Here is a 19,097-nt window from a genome sequence, read left to right as displayed (position 1 = left end):
AAGGAGTTCTAAGTATATGAACATAATGAGAGACCTTATTTTTTATAGTTCCCATTAGTTTCAACCAGGACTCGGGTACAAATTAACAGTGTTATTAATGGGCAAAACCACCAAAAGATATTTCTGGATTGTCCGTAGTTGGCAGTTACAAAATTCAAAACGAAATCAAAATGCTTTTATTTCACACAAGAATTCACACATTCAGGAAGTCTGTTTGCATTATACAAAGAGTTAGATCAAATGTTTGGGTTGTTTATGGTAGTAATATATACCATAAAACCTACTGTAACAGTACCATGAGAATTTAGTGGTCTTCAGTACCTTTAACACCAACAGATATGAACAACATATGTTGGACTCCCAAGTCTCTGGCTGCTAGCCTAGTGAACATTGTCTTAGGTCAAATGACATTTTGATACCAAACAATTAGGATAGTCCATTCTATCAGAAGTTCAGCTGTGTGCAGTATGCAGAAACAAGATGCTATGGCAGTGCTTCATTTCTGGAATGTTGAGGAGCTGTATTAATATCTTGCAAAGCTCTACTTACCAAAATACAAATAGCAGAGAGTGATTTTCAACGTCTGGTAACATTAGAGTTCCAAGGAAACAGCAAGATGCACCTTATTGACCCCAGTTCAACAAACCAACCTTCAGATCCTAACTGCAAACCACTGTTTATCTGGCTTTTACAGTAATACCCCTTCCCCCGTTTCCTCCCACCCCTACGAAAACGTGCAATCCCTGCCCCCACCAGATGTACTGGAAAATACTAGACAACTTGAACAGAGGTCACCAGTTACAGTGATTTTTAAAGTGTCCTGGAAAGACATTCATATCCTTCAAGTTATTGATATTTTCTAAGTTTAAGAGATTATACTGTAGCTTCCCATCTGGAACCTAGCCCCAAGAAATCATAAATATAAACAAGAAAAAGGAACTGAAGGTGCTGAAACTTAGCTCTTGTGCTAATCAGTGGTGTAGCTCCAGAAAGTTTTTTTCACCCCTATGTAGTTGATACATAGGCATATGTACTTCTATAGTAATTTGATGCTTATGGCTATTATTTTATACAAAGACACATATTAAATGTTTAAGTCACAAACAATCTTATGGCTTACAGTTAAAACATTTAAAAGTACTTTTTAAAAAGTTTATTTTCCACAAGGAAGAACAATAGGAAAACTTACATTCTTTTCCAGTTTTCTTAAAGCAGTCTGTAAGAACATACTCAGCACCAAAAAAAAAAAAACCAACCACCACCAAAACCCCCAAGCAAAACAAAACAGCCATAGAATATAATCTAGAAAGCAAACATTTAATATTGCACTTCATTTCTCTAATGCTTGGGTTTTGCTTTTTTTCCTAATTCAGATCAAGATTCTATATAAAAAATTGGGCTACAACTATGAACCTGTAATGCTTTTGAAAAACTAACAAAAAATTTTAAATGGGAAGTCTTTATTTGATAAGGTTTTATATAGTTTTTCACTCTGATCACAGCCTGTGATGCAACGTCAATTACTACAACTTTGTTTAATTCTGCTTCACATACAGTTTTCCATTATACTGGGACAAGTACTTTAATGCTATGTATATCAGCAATTGTTCCCTTGACTGTTAAAACAACAGAGTTAAATCATCAAATGCCCTTTTATGGCAACAATCTTATCAAATTTTAAAATTTTGTATGGTTAGAGAGGGCAGAAGGAAGGGACATTCACAAAATTGGCCAGCATAAGACATCACCCAATTTCCAGTTTTTGGTTATCAAAGCCCAAACCTTTGAACTGAACCACTTAAAACATGACTCTCATTTCACCCTGTCATCATTTTTGAAACATGAAACATCTTTCATGTTCTCATAAAGGCCACTTATGGAAAAGCCTATTTTGTTATATTTATGAAGCCTTAAAAATAAGGCAGAACTTTGTAAGAACGAGCACATGCAGAACCACCAGCTTAACTTCCCCCCCTCCCTTCTGAGCTGTTTTATTGCACAAGCATATACACAATAGATTAAGTAGTCAACATCAGACATGTCTCTTTTACAATAGTTATGTGTTTGTGGTTTTTGTTTTCTGAAAGGAAAATTTACATTTACAAATCTCTAGCATAAAAGCACTGGCCCGATCTAATGGCTCCATCATTCTTTTCTTCTTTAGGGTACACTCACGGGGCGAGTGCTTTTCCTATATTATTTCTCACTTCCTAGATGAATGTATGTTTAAAGTTTTTGGGTTTTTTGTTGTAGTCAACATCAGACATGTCTCTTTTACAATAGTTATGTGTTTGTGGTTTTTGTTTTCTGAAAGGAAAATTTACATTTACAAATCTCTAGCATAAAAGCACTGGCCCGATCTAATGGCTCCATCATTCTTTTCTTCTTTAGGGTACACTCACGGGGCGAGTGCTTTTCCTATATTATTTCTCACTTCCTAGATGAATGTATGTTTAAAGTTTTTGGGTTTTTTGTTTGTTTTAAAGCTCTCAGGAGTAGTCCAGGAGACAATCAGAGCAATTGTCAGCAAACACTGATACTCTGACCCAGTTTTATTATAGTTTTAGTCTTACTATATTTTTTTTTTACACTCTGCTACTGACCTCCAAACCAAGAGGGGGGATGTCCCAGAAGACTGGAAGAAAGCTAATGTCACCCCCATTTACAAGAAGGGCTTAAAGGAGGATCCAGGAAATTATAGGCCCATCAGTCTTACTTCTGTCCTTGGGAAAGTTATGGAACAAATCCTCCTGGGGGCTATCACAAGTCAAATGAAGCATGTGATTGGGAAAAGCCAGCATGGATTCACCAAGGGCAAATCATGCTTAGCAAACCTGATTGCTTACTATGACAAAGTAAGCTGCTCAGTTGATGTGGGGTGAGTGGTGGACACTGTCTAAATTGATTTATCCAAGGCTTTCAATAATTTCCCACAGCCTCCTCCTAGAGAAACTGATGCGTTGCAGTCTAGACAAATAGTCTGTGCAGCAGGTGGGGAACTAGTGACAGGCTGCACCCAGAGAGTGGTGGTAAATAACTCCTTTTCAACCTGTCACAAGTGGGGTCCCCCAGGGATTGATACTTATGTTTAATATCTTCATAAGCAATCCAGATGATGGGATCAAGCATACCCTTATGAAGTTTTCCCCACTCAGTTTGGTATCATTGGCAGGGGACACTTCAGAAGAGAGAGCCACTCTGGAGAAAGACCTGGATAGGCTGGAAGAATAGGCTAACAAGAGCTGGAAGAATAGGCTAACAAGAACCTTATGAAATTCAACAAAGACAAGTGTAAGGTCTTGCATCTGGGAAAACATAATCCAGGAACACATCACAGGCTGGGATCTACCTATGGAAAGGGACCTAGGGGTCCTGATGGACAACAAGCTCAATATGAGTGCTGCTGCAGCAAAGAAAGGCAACAGGATGCTGAGTTGCATCAACAAGGGCATCACCAGCAGAGATAAAGTCATCATTATCCCACTCCACTCAACACTTGTCAGGCCACACCTGAGATACTGTGTTGTTTTGGTCCCCACTATAAAAAAAAAAAAAAAAAAAAAAAAAAGATGTTTTGGAGAGGGGTCAGAGGGGCCACAAAGATGATCAAAGGACTGGGAGGCCTACGATGAGGAAGGCAAGAGAATTGAGTTTGTTCAGCCTTGAGAAGAGAAGACTTAGGGGAGACCTTATCACCATGTTTCAGTATTTAAAGGGTGGCTACAAAGAAGATTGAGACTCCCTTTTTACAAGGGGTCACATGGGAAAAAAAAAGGTAATGGGTACAAGCTACTCATGGGGAGATTCCAATTGGACACAAGAGGAATATTTTTTTCATGAGAACAATCAGACATTGGAATAATGTCCCCTGGGAAGTAGTGGTTTTCATAACACTGGACACTGTTAAGGTTCAGCTGGACAGGGGGACAGGTGCCGGGCCATCTTGTCTAGACTGTGCTTTTGCTAAGAAAGGTTGGAGCAAATGATCCTAGAGGTCCCTTTCCAACCTGGTATTCTATGATAGAGTATCATAAACACTGAAGACAATACAAAGTGCACAAACTGAACTGTTGCTTAGTTGTCATAGATCAAACTTTTCTTGCAGTCTGAAATATACTTTCTACTGGAGACTCATTTTATATAGAATTTTTGGTGATTAGGTAACTACATGTTATTTATATAAAAACAAACCCAAACAAACCAACCTTCTCCTTCCCATCCCTACTAGTTAAGATATCTGTCTATGAATCCTGGACAGCATATGACTATCCCCTTTTAAAGTTCTTTTCACACTTTGCTGGTGTCTGCTGGTGCTGCTTTTACTTTGTATGTTTTGTGCATGTCCCTATTCAAAATCCCCCTCAAAGAACAAATCCAAAAGAAAATAACTCAACAGTGCAACACAACAAAACAAATATCATTCTAACAGTTTGGCAAGTGATGAGTTCACCTGAGATTAAGTGATCTTTAGACAGTCTGTAACAAAATGTTGCTTTGCAATAATAGCAGAAAGGCAACAAATTCTTAAAAGATTTAAGAAAGTATACAATCTTGACAAAGTCTCTTATTAGTTTCCTTCTGTTATCTCTTCCCCTACCCCTACATATCTGTTGCTTGTCTACTACAGTTGGCTGCAAAACATACAACAAGAAGGATTGGCTTGAAGGCATATCTGTAAATAAATCCACAATAGGATCCAGGCTGAAGAGGTGATGCATGATCAGTCTACTAGGACAATTCTGAGCATGTGCATATGCAGGTAAAGTCCAGGCTACATGAAATTTTAAAAACATCAGTGCATTTGTCAGTCTCCATTGCTTTTTTTTTTTGTCAAAGCTTTCTTTTTTTCCTTGTTACACAGATCGCAAACAATTAAGGAGGGGGTAACAACAGTCCATCATAAATGAGAAAAAGCTGTAGTGACACTGAACTGCATAACATAAGCAATAAGCATGTGCAAATTTTCAAATCATAAGTAGCAGCCATTCCTCTCTTACAACATGGTTTCAGTGTTTTGAAATATGTGACTGTATGCTAGTAAGGCTGCTCCTAGTATGTGTCACTACTTAAGGGAGGGGGCCTCATTTTCAAGCACGTGGAGCAGTCCTATGACGTGCTGTAGGTGTCAAAGCATGATCACAAGCATTGTTTGTTTTGTTTTTTCATTTATTTACCATACAGGCAAGAGCAATACCACTTCTTTTAAAAGCAAGCCTCCACTATGACACCTTTATCTTCAACACAGCAGGTGTGATTCAAAACCCAAGTCAAGTCAGCTTTTTATGGATTCCTTCAATGAGAGGGGCAAGATGGTCTCTCATCTGTGGGCTGATCTGGGTTTGGATCAATCTAACAAAGAACAAACAAAACCAAAAGACACCCCAAACCAAACAAATCGACAACCACCCAGTACATTTTAAAGTCAACTTCTAGAAATAAAAATAAAATTTTATAATTTTAAAACAATGATATATGGCATTCCCAGTCCAAAGGTTATTGAAATAATTGAAAAATCTTCTAGTCAAACAAGACTTTGGATAAAAGTTAATAGAAATATTAATATTAGATACAGTGGAAGAATTTAAAACTACAAGTTGATGATAATTTAAGGGTAAGCATGGTAACTAATATAAAACTTCAGAATTTTCTGCTTTACTAGCACAGAAGTCTTTTGAATTATATATACAAAAAGATGACTACATATTACTAGAAACATAATTTAAGAAAGTTAATTGATTTGAAAGAAGCAGATAAGTTTTTCTTGAAGAGGCAGATAGTTATCAATACAAAAAATGATTTACTTTGAAATTAAAAAGTAGTTAATACTCAAATATCCCAAGTTGTTTCAAAGAGTTCATGTGTTCTAAACCTTACCTCTTCTTCCTTTCTATAGGAGAAAGGAGGGGTAAAGCCTGCTAGCTTAGGTCTCAACAACTGGATGGTAAGAATAATTTAAGTGTACAGTGCACCTTTTAGACGACATTAAATCAGTTAATTTCATATAACCTTGTTTGTCTGTTTTTTTTAAAAAAAAAAAAAAGTCTTCTTTCTAAATCTCAAAGTACCTAAAATGAAAAGGACTCGGGAGCTGTGCTCTAGAGTTAAGCTGTAGCAGAGTCCTCAGGAAAGCGTCCAGCACAGAAAACACACCCTTCTGCCTGCTCATTAGCACAGTAGCGTTTCAAGGAGGGGGGAGGGAAGGAAGAAGAATAATCATGCTACATAATGCTATTTTCTTGAAGTGAGTGAATTCAGACAAAATTTGGCCAGGGGATATTTTTCTTTTGTCCTATATCACTGCTTTTTCTTGAAAAACATAAACATGAGAAGCTTTGAAATTTGCATCTCATTCATGATTATTCAATGGCTGCATTTTTAGTTCTGTAAAGGCCAAAAGTGTTGATGAAAACTTAAGTCAGAAATGAATACCAGTATGTTACTACTTCTGAAAGCCCTAAATCCACAGAATTTAAACACACATGCAGGCAAAACAGTTTAGTGGTTACTATAAAATGTTAGGAAGCAGTAGAGGTGAAAGAGTTGAAGCCTTATTTATTTTTAATACACAAGTTTAAAAAGTTACTAAAATGGTAAACATCCCTTTGAAAATTTCCAGAAATTATTAGACTAGGGAAGAATGCTGCCAAGGAAAATTACCTTCCAAGTCTGCAGCTCCAGGAAATGGCACGATAGAGAAGCCAAGGCACTTCACAGAGCACCTTTTAAGTTTAAGGTTGTAGAGCTCATGTTAAAAATAAAATAAAAATAGAAAAGGGTAACCCATGTTGTAAAACAGGCAAGGAAAACTCTTGATGCAATTCATCTGCATCTTAGAAACAAAAATCCTCCCCAAAACCAAACTTACTCTGTGTTCATCATTTTAACAGTTTCTTGTAATTTTAGGAAGGAGAAACAGCTTCCTAAACTTATTCCTCAAGAAAAAAAAAAAAAAAAACCAAAAAAAAAAACCCCACACACACACACACACCCCCCAAGACCCAGAAACAATAGATGAGCCATCATATTCTGACAGATATACTTACTTCTGAATATAAAGGTGGAGGAAGAAAACGGAACTCCTGGATGTATGCAAATAACTGTCCTTGAAGTGCTCTCTCAAAATCAAAAGCAGCTATAGGTGCGTGGCTGGACTGTCCGTTTTCCTCTGTGACCACTTCTGCATAGCTTGGAGGTGCTAAAGGGAGAAGGTAGATGCAGCTCAAACAACAAATTCTTATGCATGTCAAAATATATAACATGATTAATATTAAACGTTAATCACTAAGATTCACCAGCATGTAGGTGATTTCTTAAAAAAATTGTTAAAGAGAGGGGGACTAGACCATTTTATTCTACTATTAAGCTTACATTCAAAACCAGACTGACCACTGTTTATTGTGGCTTAATAATCCCCTTAATTTAAAGCATAAAGAGAATTTCTGTAGAAGTACAAATGACAGAACATTGTAGTCCTCTGCACTCCAGAAGTCTCCAGATCTGGGATTTGCACTTAAAAAACCCAGAATATTAGATATGTGAAAACAGTAGGAAAGAAATACATAATTCTCTTTGGTCATAAGAGGTTTCCCATGGAAAAGAATTTTATATTTTCACAAAGCCTTGGCTACTAAGGCTGGTGAGAGACCCCAGAAACTGTTATCGTGGCTTGTAATGCCTTATAACCAAGGATGCGATTGGGACACTGGAGGTGGAAGTAATGAAGTTGTGCAAAGATACAATTGCCTCCTGTGCTTTCATTTCTGCCACCTTCCAAGGCAGATGGATTTCACTAGAGAGAAAAAGGCAGGGAAGGAAGAAACTCTGTTCTTCTACATAGGACAAACAGGTGGCAAGAAAACAAATCACAACACATTTCCTGTGGGCTTTATTATGAAAGCATGCAATTTGATTCTGTTGGCAAGACCACAATGAATAAAGCAGACAAAAATCAAAACAGTAGCAAATTGATTGGGATGTGCATTGTCAAGTTACCTTCTGGTCTTTCAGGCAGTGTCAGACCAAGCCAATTCATGTTCATGCTACCCTGGCTGCTCACACTTGATGTTCTGCTACCAAATGGATGCAGAGGAATGGTACCAATGACCAGTGGCAAGTTAAGGAATAAATCCATGGCTCCTGGAATATCAACATATACCTGAAGAAATATGAGTGTATGATTAAGATATGAAGTGTTGATAAAACCCCACAAATATTAGTCTAGAGTTTTCTTTCTATGGAAGTTTCCATGAGGAGTTTGTTTCTAATAGTCTCTTTTAGGGCCCGTGCCCCTATGGAGACACGAGTTCTTCAAGTTAAGAGTCTTAACATAAGCCCTCACATGGAAATGCAGCCTATTCATTAAAACTTGCTTAGTTGACACACAACTGTTTTGAGAACTTATAAGATTTAAACTAAATTTACTTACTAAATCTCCTGTCAGGACACCAATACCAGAACACGTACTTCTTTCATAACTAAATTATCACAAAACACTGTGCTAGGAATTTGTTTGGAATGTTGGAAGCTACTCAGAGAGAGAAACAGACCACCCAACATACCATCAGTGAATACTCCACACGGATTATACTACAGTCAAGGATTGAAGGGGAAACGGGTGGAATTTTCAACTGTTTGCCATTCCAGGTTTCTGTTTTGCCAGATGACAAGGATTCCCCACAGAGGTTGGCAATAAGCTGTTTGACTTCCTTCATTTTCCCTCTGGCATAGAATGCTTGTGTTTGGTAAATGGTTGCCTTTGGCACCACCATACGGGAAGAGCAATTCTCAATTTCAGCAAATATCTCAATTGATTCACCTGAAACAAAAAAAAAAAAAAAAAAAGACAACCCAAAACAACACAACCCAGAATTTCAAGTTCTCTTTACATTTACAAGGCAGCTTAAGCAAACTGTCACATTCTGTATACTGTTGTAACGCACCAGATGCTGCTATCACTGCTCTACCTGGAAAGACATCCACTGATGCTGATAGAAGCAAGATGAGCTGTTCTAAAGCTGAAAAAAACCCCACCACCACAACAAAAAAACACCAAAAACCCAGAGAAGCTACAAGCAAACAAAAAACCCAAAAAACAGTGCACACAAAAAACCCCAACCAAAACATACCAGTCTAATGGATAAGGTCCTTTAACAATCTAGATACAAGTAGCGCTATCTTAGTTAGCAAAGTATACAGAGAAGATTGCTAAATGCAGACTGAGGTAGAAAAATATCCTTAATGCTTTATTTATATAAAAAACAGTAAGCACAAACCCTAGCTTTAGAAGGGAATTAAAAACATATACTCTAATTACTTTATTACATACCTGGGGTATAGCCCTTTCTTTCAATTTTGGCACTTAAGGATACTGGGCCTGAGGTACAAAGCCAACAACATAGAGTCTTTTCTTTTGTACCTGCTTGGGGTGACTGCAAGAAGAGGAAATATTGTCCATTAAATTAGGTACTCCATGAATCTCTTCAGGTATTTAAATCAACACAGGAAAACAATTTTCATAATGTGCTTATTATTACATATTTTGATAAACAAAGCTACTTTCATAGGAAAAGTCTCAAGTAATTTAAACAGCATTATACAGATACATGTTCATCCTAATTCCATTACTGTATTAATACTGCTTTTTCTGCCTCTATACTACAGCCATATTTAAAACAAAAGTTTTTAATACTAAAAATAAATACTGTATAGCATAACACAAAAGGTTTCATTCATAACCTACACATCCCAACATACTATTGCAGAGCTTTTAATTTAACTAACAGTAAATTAGAATATCTTAGTGATGCCCATTAAGCTGTATTTCAGAAGCAAAATAATTAAGCTACAATACTGTAATTTTGACTCCTGCTATTTTCTCAGTTTCTGAATGATCCTGTTTCATCTATAGTTAAAACAAACAATTTATTTTACGCATCAGGATTCAGGGCTTGATCCAAAGCCCATTGAAGTCAAATGACAGACCTTTGATTTTAATTGAGTTTCTGCAAGGTCCCTTTGCAAGCCTGTTTTTTCACCCATACACACAAACTCATTTCAATCAACTTCTAATCCCCCCCCAGATTATAATTTGAGGAAGGGATGAAATAAAGGATTTTTGGGCCAGATGAAATAAAGTCCTCATTAAAAGCAGTTGAGATATTGAAGTTGCTTTAATAAAATGAAATTTCAGGAAAGGATTATACAGAATTGTGATAATTTCTCCCCATCAGTAGAAAACTATCCATATGGAAATTATCAGTTAAGCACTGCAGTCCATTTTTTTACTTTGCATTTTTAAATTAGCAGTCCCTCACTAAAACATTAAGAGTTGCACTGCTCCTTCCATAGATTAGTCTATTTATAATTGAAGAGGAACAGTTCACCAAGTTTTCTTCCTTAATTAGATTCTACAATTTAGTAGTATCTATTTAGATTGAGGAATGCATTTTTTGTACCATGGAAATCAAGCAACTCCAAGTACAGGATAACTTAACTGCTAGTATTTTGAAGGCTAACAAGTTGCTAAACTGATATAATACTTAAAAGAAGAGCTGTAGTTAAACTAGCAAATAAATATTAGGTAAAATTACATGTTGATGTTGTTTCAGTTATTATACTTCATTATTTTTATGCCAGAAAGAGTTCTTACTGTCAGTTCTTACCAGTAATGAAGGAGTGTTGATATCTATATGTTCAAAGACTGTAAATTCCTTCTTTAGTTTTACTGGTAGAAGCCAAGGCCTACGCAATTCAGCTTTCACCCAATAGCGCACACTGCCATGTCTGCCTTCGAATGAGGTAGCAAGTGGTCTGTGCAAGACAAAGGTCAGAGTTGAGTAAAATTTTTCTCTTTCCAATAATGATACAGTTGATGTAGAACTGTATTTTAGTGCATCATAATAAATATAACTTATTTGCAAAGTTTCCATATCTCAGAAAAATGTAAGATTAAAGTTGGGAGAAAATATCATCTCCAATTCATCCAACAGTAGCTTTCTACAAACTTTAAGAATCAATTAAAGAATTGTGCTAGAAAATGCCAGAAGAGTACACATTTCCTATAGCCTTAAGAGGCCATTTTCAAGTGTAGAATAAAGCATGCCTTTTAAGGTCAAATTAAGGCCATCAAGTAAAATTAGCATTAGTATCATCCAATTCTTGTTTTGGACATTGTATTCTGTAAGTAATTGTGTATTATTTAATTGGCTGGTATCTCAGTGGCTTATTTTAGTTATAACTGAGTGCTTTTATAGTTTGTGTAGTTTGTTTTGCCTTAAGTATGGTAGTTAAATACCTCAATTTAGAGTTCTGAATAGAGAGAGGCTATTTTGAGCATCTTCTCATTTTCCTTTACCCTGATGAGGCCATTTAATGTATTTATATATACATATAAAAATTATAAATACTATTCTTCTCTGAATGCTGAAAGACAAAGGAAGTCCTGGGGGGTGGGGGTGGTGTAGAAGAATGTGGAAAGGGACTTCAAACCTTTCAGAATTACCCTTTTTTTCCCCCTCCTCTCTTCCCCCCCCCCCCCATCATCATAACATGAGGCATAACATGAGGGGTGTAAAGTTTTTATATTCCAGTCATGTCCAGTTCACTATAACTTATCTTTTCCTAAGATTTTTTTGCCTTAAAACTCAAAGGAAGAGTTTTTATATTGCACTATCTTTGAAATGCATCATAATAAGAGATAAGTTATGGGCAAAGCTTCTCTCCCTAACTCCTATAGGGAATAATACTAGCTGTGCTAGTACTTTACTAGAATGATTCTTTCTGCTACAGGTTTAGCATCTCTATTTGCAGATCTGAAGTGTTTACTTCCCCCCCTTAATAACACAAATGAAAGGATTTTCTAATTGGTCTTAAATGCCTCATCCTGCCCCAGTATCCTTTAAGGCAAAATCAGTAAGGCCAATCAGGGTCTTGTTTTTTTCACTACTGCTTTGTATTTGGTTGTACTGGGTCTGGCTGGGATGCAGTTAACTTTCCTCATAACAGCCCATATAGTGCTGTGCTTTGCATTTGTGGCTAGAACAGTGTTGTTCACACACTAGTGTTTTGGCTGCTACTGAACAGTGCTTGCATATCATCAAGGCTGTCTCTCTAACATCCCATTCCCAAAGGCCAATAGGCTGGGTGTGGGAAAGAGGTTGGGAGGGGACATAGCCAGGACAGCTGACCCAAACTTACCAAGGGGACATTCCATGCCATATGACACCATGCTCCGCAATAAAAGCTGAAGGGGGTGAGGGGCTGACACAGACATTCATGGTTATGATGTTTGTCTTCTCAAGCAACCACTACACATACAGAGGCCCGGCTTCCTAGGAAGTGGCTGGACATCTGCCTGCTGATGGGAAGTAGTGAATGAATTTTTATTTTTGCTTTGCTTCTGTGTATGACTTCTGTTTTTCTTAGCTGCCTTTATCTCAACCCACAAGTTTATCCATCTTATTTTCTCTCCCTGTCCTGTTTATGAGGGGGAATGAGAGAACAACTGTGTGGAGGGCTGGCAGCCAGCCAAGGTCAACCCACCACATTGGTTTTGTTTTAAATAAATATTATATATCCATAGAATATTTCTAACGGCAAGAAACAGTAAGGAGGAAGTGTCAAACTAGGGTTCTTCAGGCCTTTTATTACCAGCCTTCATTTTTTCAGTATTATCAAAGATAGCTTCATAGTTATTCCTTCAAGTCACTTGACAAGAACTTTAGCATTTCAATCAATGCTTTTGCTATTTTACTGGTTATCTATTTAATATCAAACATAATATTCCACATTCACATATACTGTTTTGTTCTTTCACATTTGAACATCCCTTCCAACTCGAGGGAATATTAGCATGATCCTTATCACTTCTTATAGATCAGAGGTCCTCAAACTTTTTAAACAGGGGGCCGGTGTGCGGATGAAGTGGCAGGCAGTCATCTGCGGCTGCTTGGTTTCCCTCCCCAACCCCCGGCAGGGGGTGGAGTTCTATAAATACCGGGGGCCAGATTGAGGACCCTGAGGGGCCATATCCAGCCCGTGGGCCGTAGTTTGAAGACCCCTGTTATAGATTATATTTTCATCTGAACCTTAAATTGACTTCTTAAAGTCTCCATATATATGGGTCTTCTTCAGTGTTCCAATATAATCTACTGTAAAGCCCTGTGGTATTTCCTGAAACTGATCCATAAAAGCATTTATCATCTACAGGTTCTGCTAAAGCCAGCCCCTCTAATAAGCAGATTGTTTATTAGCTGTAGTATTAGGTACTAGTCTAATATTCTGTCAACTTTTTTTAACCTTTGTGACTTCAGCACTTGGCTTTTACAGTAGAAGGCTCCTTCCTGCCTCCCTTTCATCTATTTCCAGATTCTCTCTGTTCTTTTGTATTTAATTTTCCTGCAACTTGTGTTTTAGCTAATTTCCACATTGGTAACTCCTCTATGTGTAAATCTTCCCTTCACTAGGTATATGTTGGACACCTCAAACTTTTTTTGTGCGTTTGTGTGTGAATTTATCTTAAGACTTCTGCTATCACTCTTGCTTCACCTTTGCTTTCTGAGACAAGTGGGATTAGGTATGGGAATGTTTCTTGCTTCATCCACCCATCCATTTCCTTATTTCCACCCTGGCTTTTTGCATAAAGGTCACCCTGAGTACATACATCCCATTTAAACTAGAAAAACTAAAACCTCTTCTTTTGTTCAAATGCGATGCTTGTGTTTTGTTCAAACAGATACTTGCCATATTTGTTTCAGAGTGAGCCTAAACAGTTAAGCTGTTATCACTAGTTCTGACAGCCTGCATGGCTCCAGTAAAAATCTTGTTTCATTTAGAAGATACCTCGGCCACTCTGCAGGACTCAACACATATTCGCCTCCCTTCTCCTGTGAAGGGGTAAAATACTACAAGACATAACGAGTCAATAGACCTCAGTCAAAAGAGAGAGGAACCAACTGGGCAACAATGAGCTCCTGTTTGGTGAAACACTCTTAACCAGTTTAATCTCATTAAATTGAGGAGCTTGCTTTTATGCCCTCTATTGCATGTCTGAGCACAACTCCTACTGCCATTGAAAATGTTTCCCCTCCATCCACAAGAACTTTTCTGAAGCAGGTATGTATTTTAGCCTTCTCTCACACAAGCTGTGTACTGCATGTAAGTACTTACATCTGTGGAAGCTCAAAGCTGAATGCATATTCATGCCTTCCTGAATGAATGGTGTTAAAGCCTTCTTCAGAATTGTCATCATCTAGGAGATAAAAACCCAATATGCTATTCTACCTGTGAACATTTTATACAGCACAATAGATTATATAGGTTTCTTTTCCAGAATAAGAGGGGGTTATAAGTTCTTTACAATACTAAGAACACAGCATCCCAAAAAACAAGTCTCTCCAGTCCATTTGCATTAACTGCTAGATGTATGGCTGCAGAATTTTTAAGGTTAGGCAAGATTCCCAGATTCACCTTATATAAAAGCTAAATTGTTTTAATTTATGATCTTGATTTAGAGTACTGACATAGTTGTAACTGCTGCCATTTCTAGGTCTGCCTGAGAGATCTGTAATGGAAACTGTTTTCCAATAGGATTTCTAGTTAAAACTTAAAATGAAAGAGAACTTTATAATACTAAGATAACTTAATACTATTAATTCAGCTTCCTTCTATCTCCTGCCTAGCAAGTGTCCAAACAAATTCAGGGCACAAAAGGTGGCAAAGCTGTCCAATTAATGTTGTTTAGAGTTAATGTATAAAAAAATCCAAAGTTTGCGATTCAAGCAAAATCGAGCTAAAGACCCAAACATTTCCTAAATTTCAACAAAAAAAGCTGGCCTTGGTTTATAGTCACAATTCCTTGTATTGCTTTAAATGCTCAAAAAAATTGTTGTTTGTGCCAATGTAATTACTATGAAACCAGAAAAATGTCAATTCCATCAAATAGAAAGTTATTTAGAGAAAATAATTGAGCATCTCATGTACAAAAGCATTGGAGTAATAAAAACACACATAGTGGAATTATGCAAAAGACACTACCTATTGTTAATAGTCTGAAACATCATGAAGGAATGTTTGTACATTTTAAGGTATTTTTTTTTTTAGTTCCCATTGTCCTACAAAAACACTGATGCTTTAATTTCTTTGGTGCACCAGAAATGCCGAAACAAACCTATGCAAAAATATAAGAACACTAGAATGCTATTTACACAAATGCATCCTCAGTACAATGTCATGAAATAAGAATCTTCAATACACTGAAAGAGCAAAACAATGTGTATAATGCTTGTTTTGTTAAAAAACACTTGGAGGTTTTTTAGTCTTTTTTTTTAATTTAAATTATAATCTTTCTTGCACATAAGTTTTTTTTCATCCCTTCTTCACTTCCTTCCTGCCAGATCAGCAGTCCCATTGAGCCTGAGCAGCAGAACCGTGGTAAACAAGTACAGAGCTGTCAATCACAGACTAGACTGGAGCAGGAGAGGACTGGCCTAAAGCCTGAGCAGATCCCCTGCCAGCCACTCATATACATGTAGTATACATTACACCCCACCACATTTGCTCAGCAACTCTGCTCACAGCCTAGCCTGACTACCGCAGAGCTAAGGAGAGGGAGGAGCACTATCCATGCCTCACCATCTGGTTTCCTCATACCACAGGGCCATGGCTGCTGGCTTGCCCCAGCCTGCCCTGCGCCATGTGCAAGGCGACACCCCAGTCCTGCACTTCTCTTAGGAACATGTGCTGACCGTTACTGGAAGGCGATTATAGACGGTGCTGGCCAGGGGCTCGGGAGGGGAAAGACAACCAAGCGAGGGATGTGAGAGGCTGCAGGGCCACGTGTCCCAACAGCCACCCTTTGCTGGCCCAGTGGATGTGTGCGGCAGGAGCTTGAATGTTTCTGTCTGTCCTCAGAGATGGACTTTCCCAAGAAAGGCAGTGTGCCCTCTGAGCGGTCAAGGCCAACGTTGCCAGGCAGGCCCGGTTCCCAACAAGAAGTAACAAGGGTGACAGCACTCCCCCTTAGCAGTGCAGCGCCCCCAGCGTCCTACCAAGGCTGCGATCGGATCCATAACAGGGGGGAAAGGCAGGCAGCAAGGGAGAAAGCAGCAACTGCTGAATTGAAACTACCTTGCTGGGAAACCGGGGGGCGGGTTAACTTATATTCACCCCCACCGCGCATACTCTGCTAACTCCTCAGGCAAGAGGGGCCCGTAGCGCCCCCAACCCTGCACAGAGCAGACCAGAGTCCGTTCGCCCCGCCCCCAGCACACACCAGAGCACGGACAAGAGAACCTACTGCCTCAGCCTCGCTCTTCCCCCACGTCCCAGCCCCTATAATCAGCGGCTGGCATCGCTTTAGCAACACGCTAACAAACCCCAGCAGGCCAATGACAAGGCGGGGACAGAGAGTGGCCTGTCCGGACTATACTAGGGTACAAGGTGTTGAGTTAAACTCCACTCAATGGCGGCGAGCATTCCCAGTCCTGTCCCTGCAGCCGAGGGGCAGCTGTGTGCCAGGACAACTGTAAGTTTTTGTGCCACACATGCAGCTTCTGGTGTCGGAACATGTCAGATATGTCCCTTCCCCTGGTTCCCTTTCCAGCCAAAACCAAGCACTTACTATCGGGGTCAGCATTTGTATCGACAGTCCACATGGAAAGTCATCACCGCTGCTTAAGCATACATCCTGCTATGAACGACTTATGCATGTTTGCACGTTTCTGTCATCTGCAAACCAGGGACGAACAAACTTTCATATGAGAGAATTATTTATAAGGTGGTAGTATAAAGAACACTTGAGCTACAAAACCACTTCATGAGTGACCCGTGCTTGCTTGCATCATGATAACATAATTAAAATCAATAGCAACTCCACTCTGCTACAGTATTTACTTCAGAAGTGCTAAATAAAAGGCTCAATGCAATCTAGTTGAGCTTCTTTAAAATTTGCGTTTTACTGCTGAGGATCTCTGCAGTAAACATGCTGCATATTAAAAACAAACAAACAAAACACCCAAAACCACAAACCAACCAACCCAATATAACACATCAAAACACCCGACCCAAAGTATGTAATCAGTTTTAACATTTTCTTGTGCTAGGAATTAAGTCATTGCCACCACCTGACTTGTGCAACCAATCTGGTGAGAGGAGTACTCCCTCCCTTCTTCCCAGGACGCGTCCCAAACAGGATTGAACCGCTTCTAACAAAGGGTGGAAACTTCAGAAAAAAGCTCAGAGTCCCTTATACTTTCACAACGTAATTATGCGAACAATAGATTATCAAACTTAAGATCCACAATCCTGTTCACAATGCAATACTCCATTTCCATACTCCAAATAAAGGAATTTGTAAGGCACTTTCCGTTTCTATAAGGACTTAGCAGACCAGGTTTTCATTGAATGCAGGTTCCAGAACTCCCCAGCGCAGAAGCGATGCTCGGATCGTAGAACCATGACCTCCTATTTGGCCTTTCAGACAGATTTTTACATTTGAGTCCCCCATAGAGGGGTTGAATAAAAGAAATGAAAGTAATTTACAAGTATACTAGTTTAGAACAAAGGAAGAGATGGAAAATTACAGGTGGGGTGACGATAGCGCGTCAAAGCCACAGGGAATCTTTTATATGCCAACAATGAATCAACCTTAAAAATCATCACATATCAGCCTGAAAGTTAGACCGGTATCTATTACGTATCAAGAAGTCTAATATTATGTTTTAATTACATTTATGATTCGATAGGATACTACCAAAAAAAAGCAATTTACTGCATATCTGGCTTTGATTTAACGGTTATTTTCCCCAGAGAAACAAATCCTGCTAATGTTACTAAGAAAAAAGCCACACTGCATATACAAAAAAACCCCAACCTATATCAAAAAAATGCAAACCCTTATGAAAAGACTCTGTTAAAAGACAAGTATTTTTAAGAAAGTTCTGATTGCAGGTACTTTGAAAATGCACCTCAACATGGTTTTAATAGCAAGCAAGCGTTCAAACCAAAAGTAAAACCTAAGAATGTAACCAGCATTTCCTCATCTTTAGAAATAGTGAGCTCTACGAGACTGCATATTAAAAAGGGACAAACCAAGACGATGCAAAGATGTGTCTTTTTCTGGAAAAACGTCTGCATGTAGTGAATGAATAGATGAAAAATCTTACCTCTTCCGTGCCCAAGTAGAACGTCCTTATGGTTAAAATACTCTACTTCTTCAGTGTAATTTTGCGTATAGGCAGTGTTAGATCCAGCATTTCTAGATTCAGTCCAACGTACTTTTGCATGTCCTCTTGCATGAATTTTAAGAGATTTTACTCTAATTTCCCCAGTAACTTCTAAACTGACCCTTCCTGAGACTGTGTCCCCACTAGAATAGACGGGGATATTGCTGTCATTAAGACAGTCAAAGCTTATTGTCAAACTCTTTACCTTCCCTAGCACCATATTTTAAAACAAAACGTATAAAAATATACTGCAAGAAAAAAAAAAAAAAACCAAACAATAAGGTCTCATACAAAACGTGATCCTCACTTTACGCTGAACAACGCCTCTGCCACGCAAAGAGCGTGACAATATCAGCGTGCTCCCTACAAACGCTTCATCGAAATTACTAAGGCGGCAGCGGCCGTACAGCGCTGCAATCTCCTTACAAAGACAACTGCCCACATGCTGCCAGCTCACTTTAAGAACAGCTTTGTGAAAAACAACCCCGCCGCGCATGCGCGAGTCGAGTCGTGGCGGCTGTTTCCTCCGCTGCTTACGAGTATCTTCCCTGTCGTGCGCGGTTTTCTTGTTATTGCTTCCGTTCTGCGCAGAGAGTCGGAACACTCCCTGGCGGAGCCGGGGCTCCATTGCGAGCTTGCAGTGCGGTGTTGAGATAGGTACTGAAAAACTGAGAAAAAACCGCCTGTGGCGGGGGGGTGCGAGGGCTCCTTGTCCGGAGGACTTCGATGCCTTGCCTTGCCTTGCCTCGCCTCGCTGCCCGGCACGGCCTGGGGGCCCTGGCTGGCTGGCTGGCCGGGAGGTATCTCGGAAGGAGCTGACAGCTGAAATCGAGCAGCGGGAAGTGAGTGTCGGGCCCCGGAGACTGGCCACAGACT

The 19,097-nt window shown here is 38.9% G+C and overlaps 1 protein-coding gene across 5 annotated transcripts in view; it reads right to left on the bottom strand.

The window, feature by feature from the left end:
• The window catches only part of LOC129783033 (arrestin domain-containing protein 3-like), a 34,580-nt gene extending 15,865 nt beyond the window's left edge, over positions 1 to 18,715 (bottom strand). For 2 of the 5 annotated variants that reach the window (XR_008745054.1, XM_055792702.1), the window contains exons 1-7: positions 18,162 to 18,713; positions 14,167 to 14,248; positions 10,662 to 10,809; positions 9,326 to 9,428; positions 8,559 to 8,815; positions 7,993 to 8,155; positions 7,044 to 7,195 (exon numbers count right to left, since the gene is read on the bottom strand). Coding sequence is in view for 4 of the 5 variants with exons in the window: in XM_055792702.1 (XP_055648677.1) it covers positions 7,044 to 7,195; positions 7,993 to 8,155; positions 8,559 to 8,815; positions 9,326 to 9,428; positions 10,662 to 10,809; positions 14,167 to 14,248; positions 18,162 to 18,441 (1,185 nt within the window). In the remaining variant the exon portion in view is untranslated. Of the gene's footprint in view, positions 1 to 3,557; positions 5,350 to 6,657; positions 6,743 to 7,043; positions 7,196 to 7,992; positions 8,156 to 8,558; positions 8,816 to 9,325; positions 9,429 to 10,661; positions 10,810 to 14,166; positions 14,249 to 18,161 lie in introns of those variants that run through there. The other 3 variants (XM_055792700.1, XM_055792698.1, XM_055792701.1) reach the window with 3 other exon arrangements.
• Between the last annotated feature and the right edge of the window lie 382 nt (positions 18,716 to 19,097).

The sequence above is a fragment of the Falco peregrinus genome, chromosome W (genome assembly GCF_023634155.1).
Source record: "Falco peregrinus isolate bFalPer1 chromosome W, bFalPer1.pri, whole genome shotgun sequence".
Taxonomy (NCBI): domain Eukaryota; kingdom Metazoa; phylum Chordata; class Aves; order Falconiformes; family Falconidae; genus Falco; species Falco peregrinus.
Note: the sequence above shows the minus strand (reverse complement) of the source record. Positions and strands in the feature narration are given on the sequence as shown.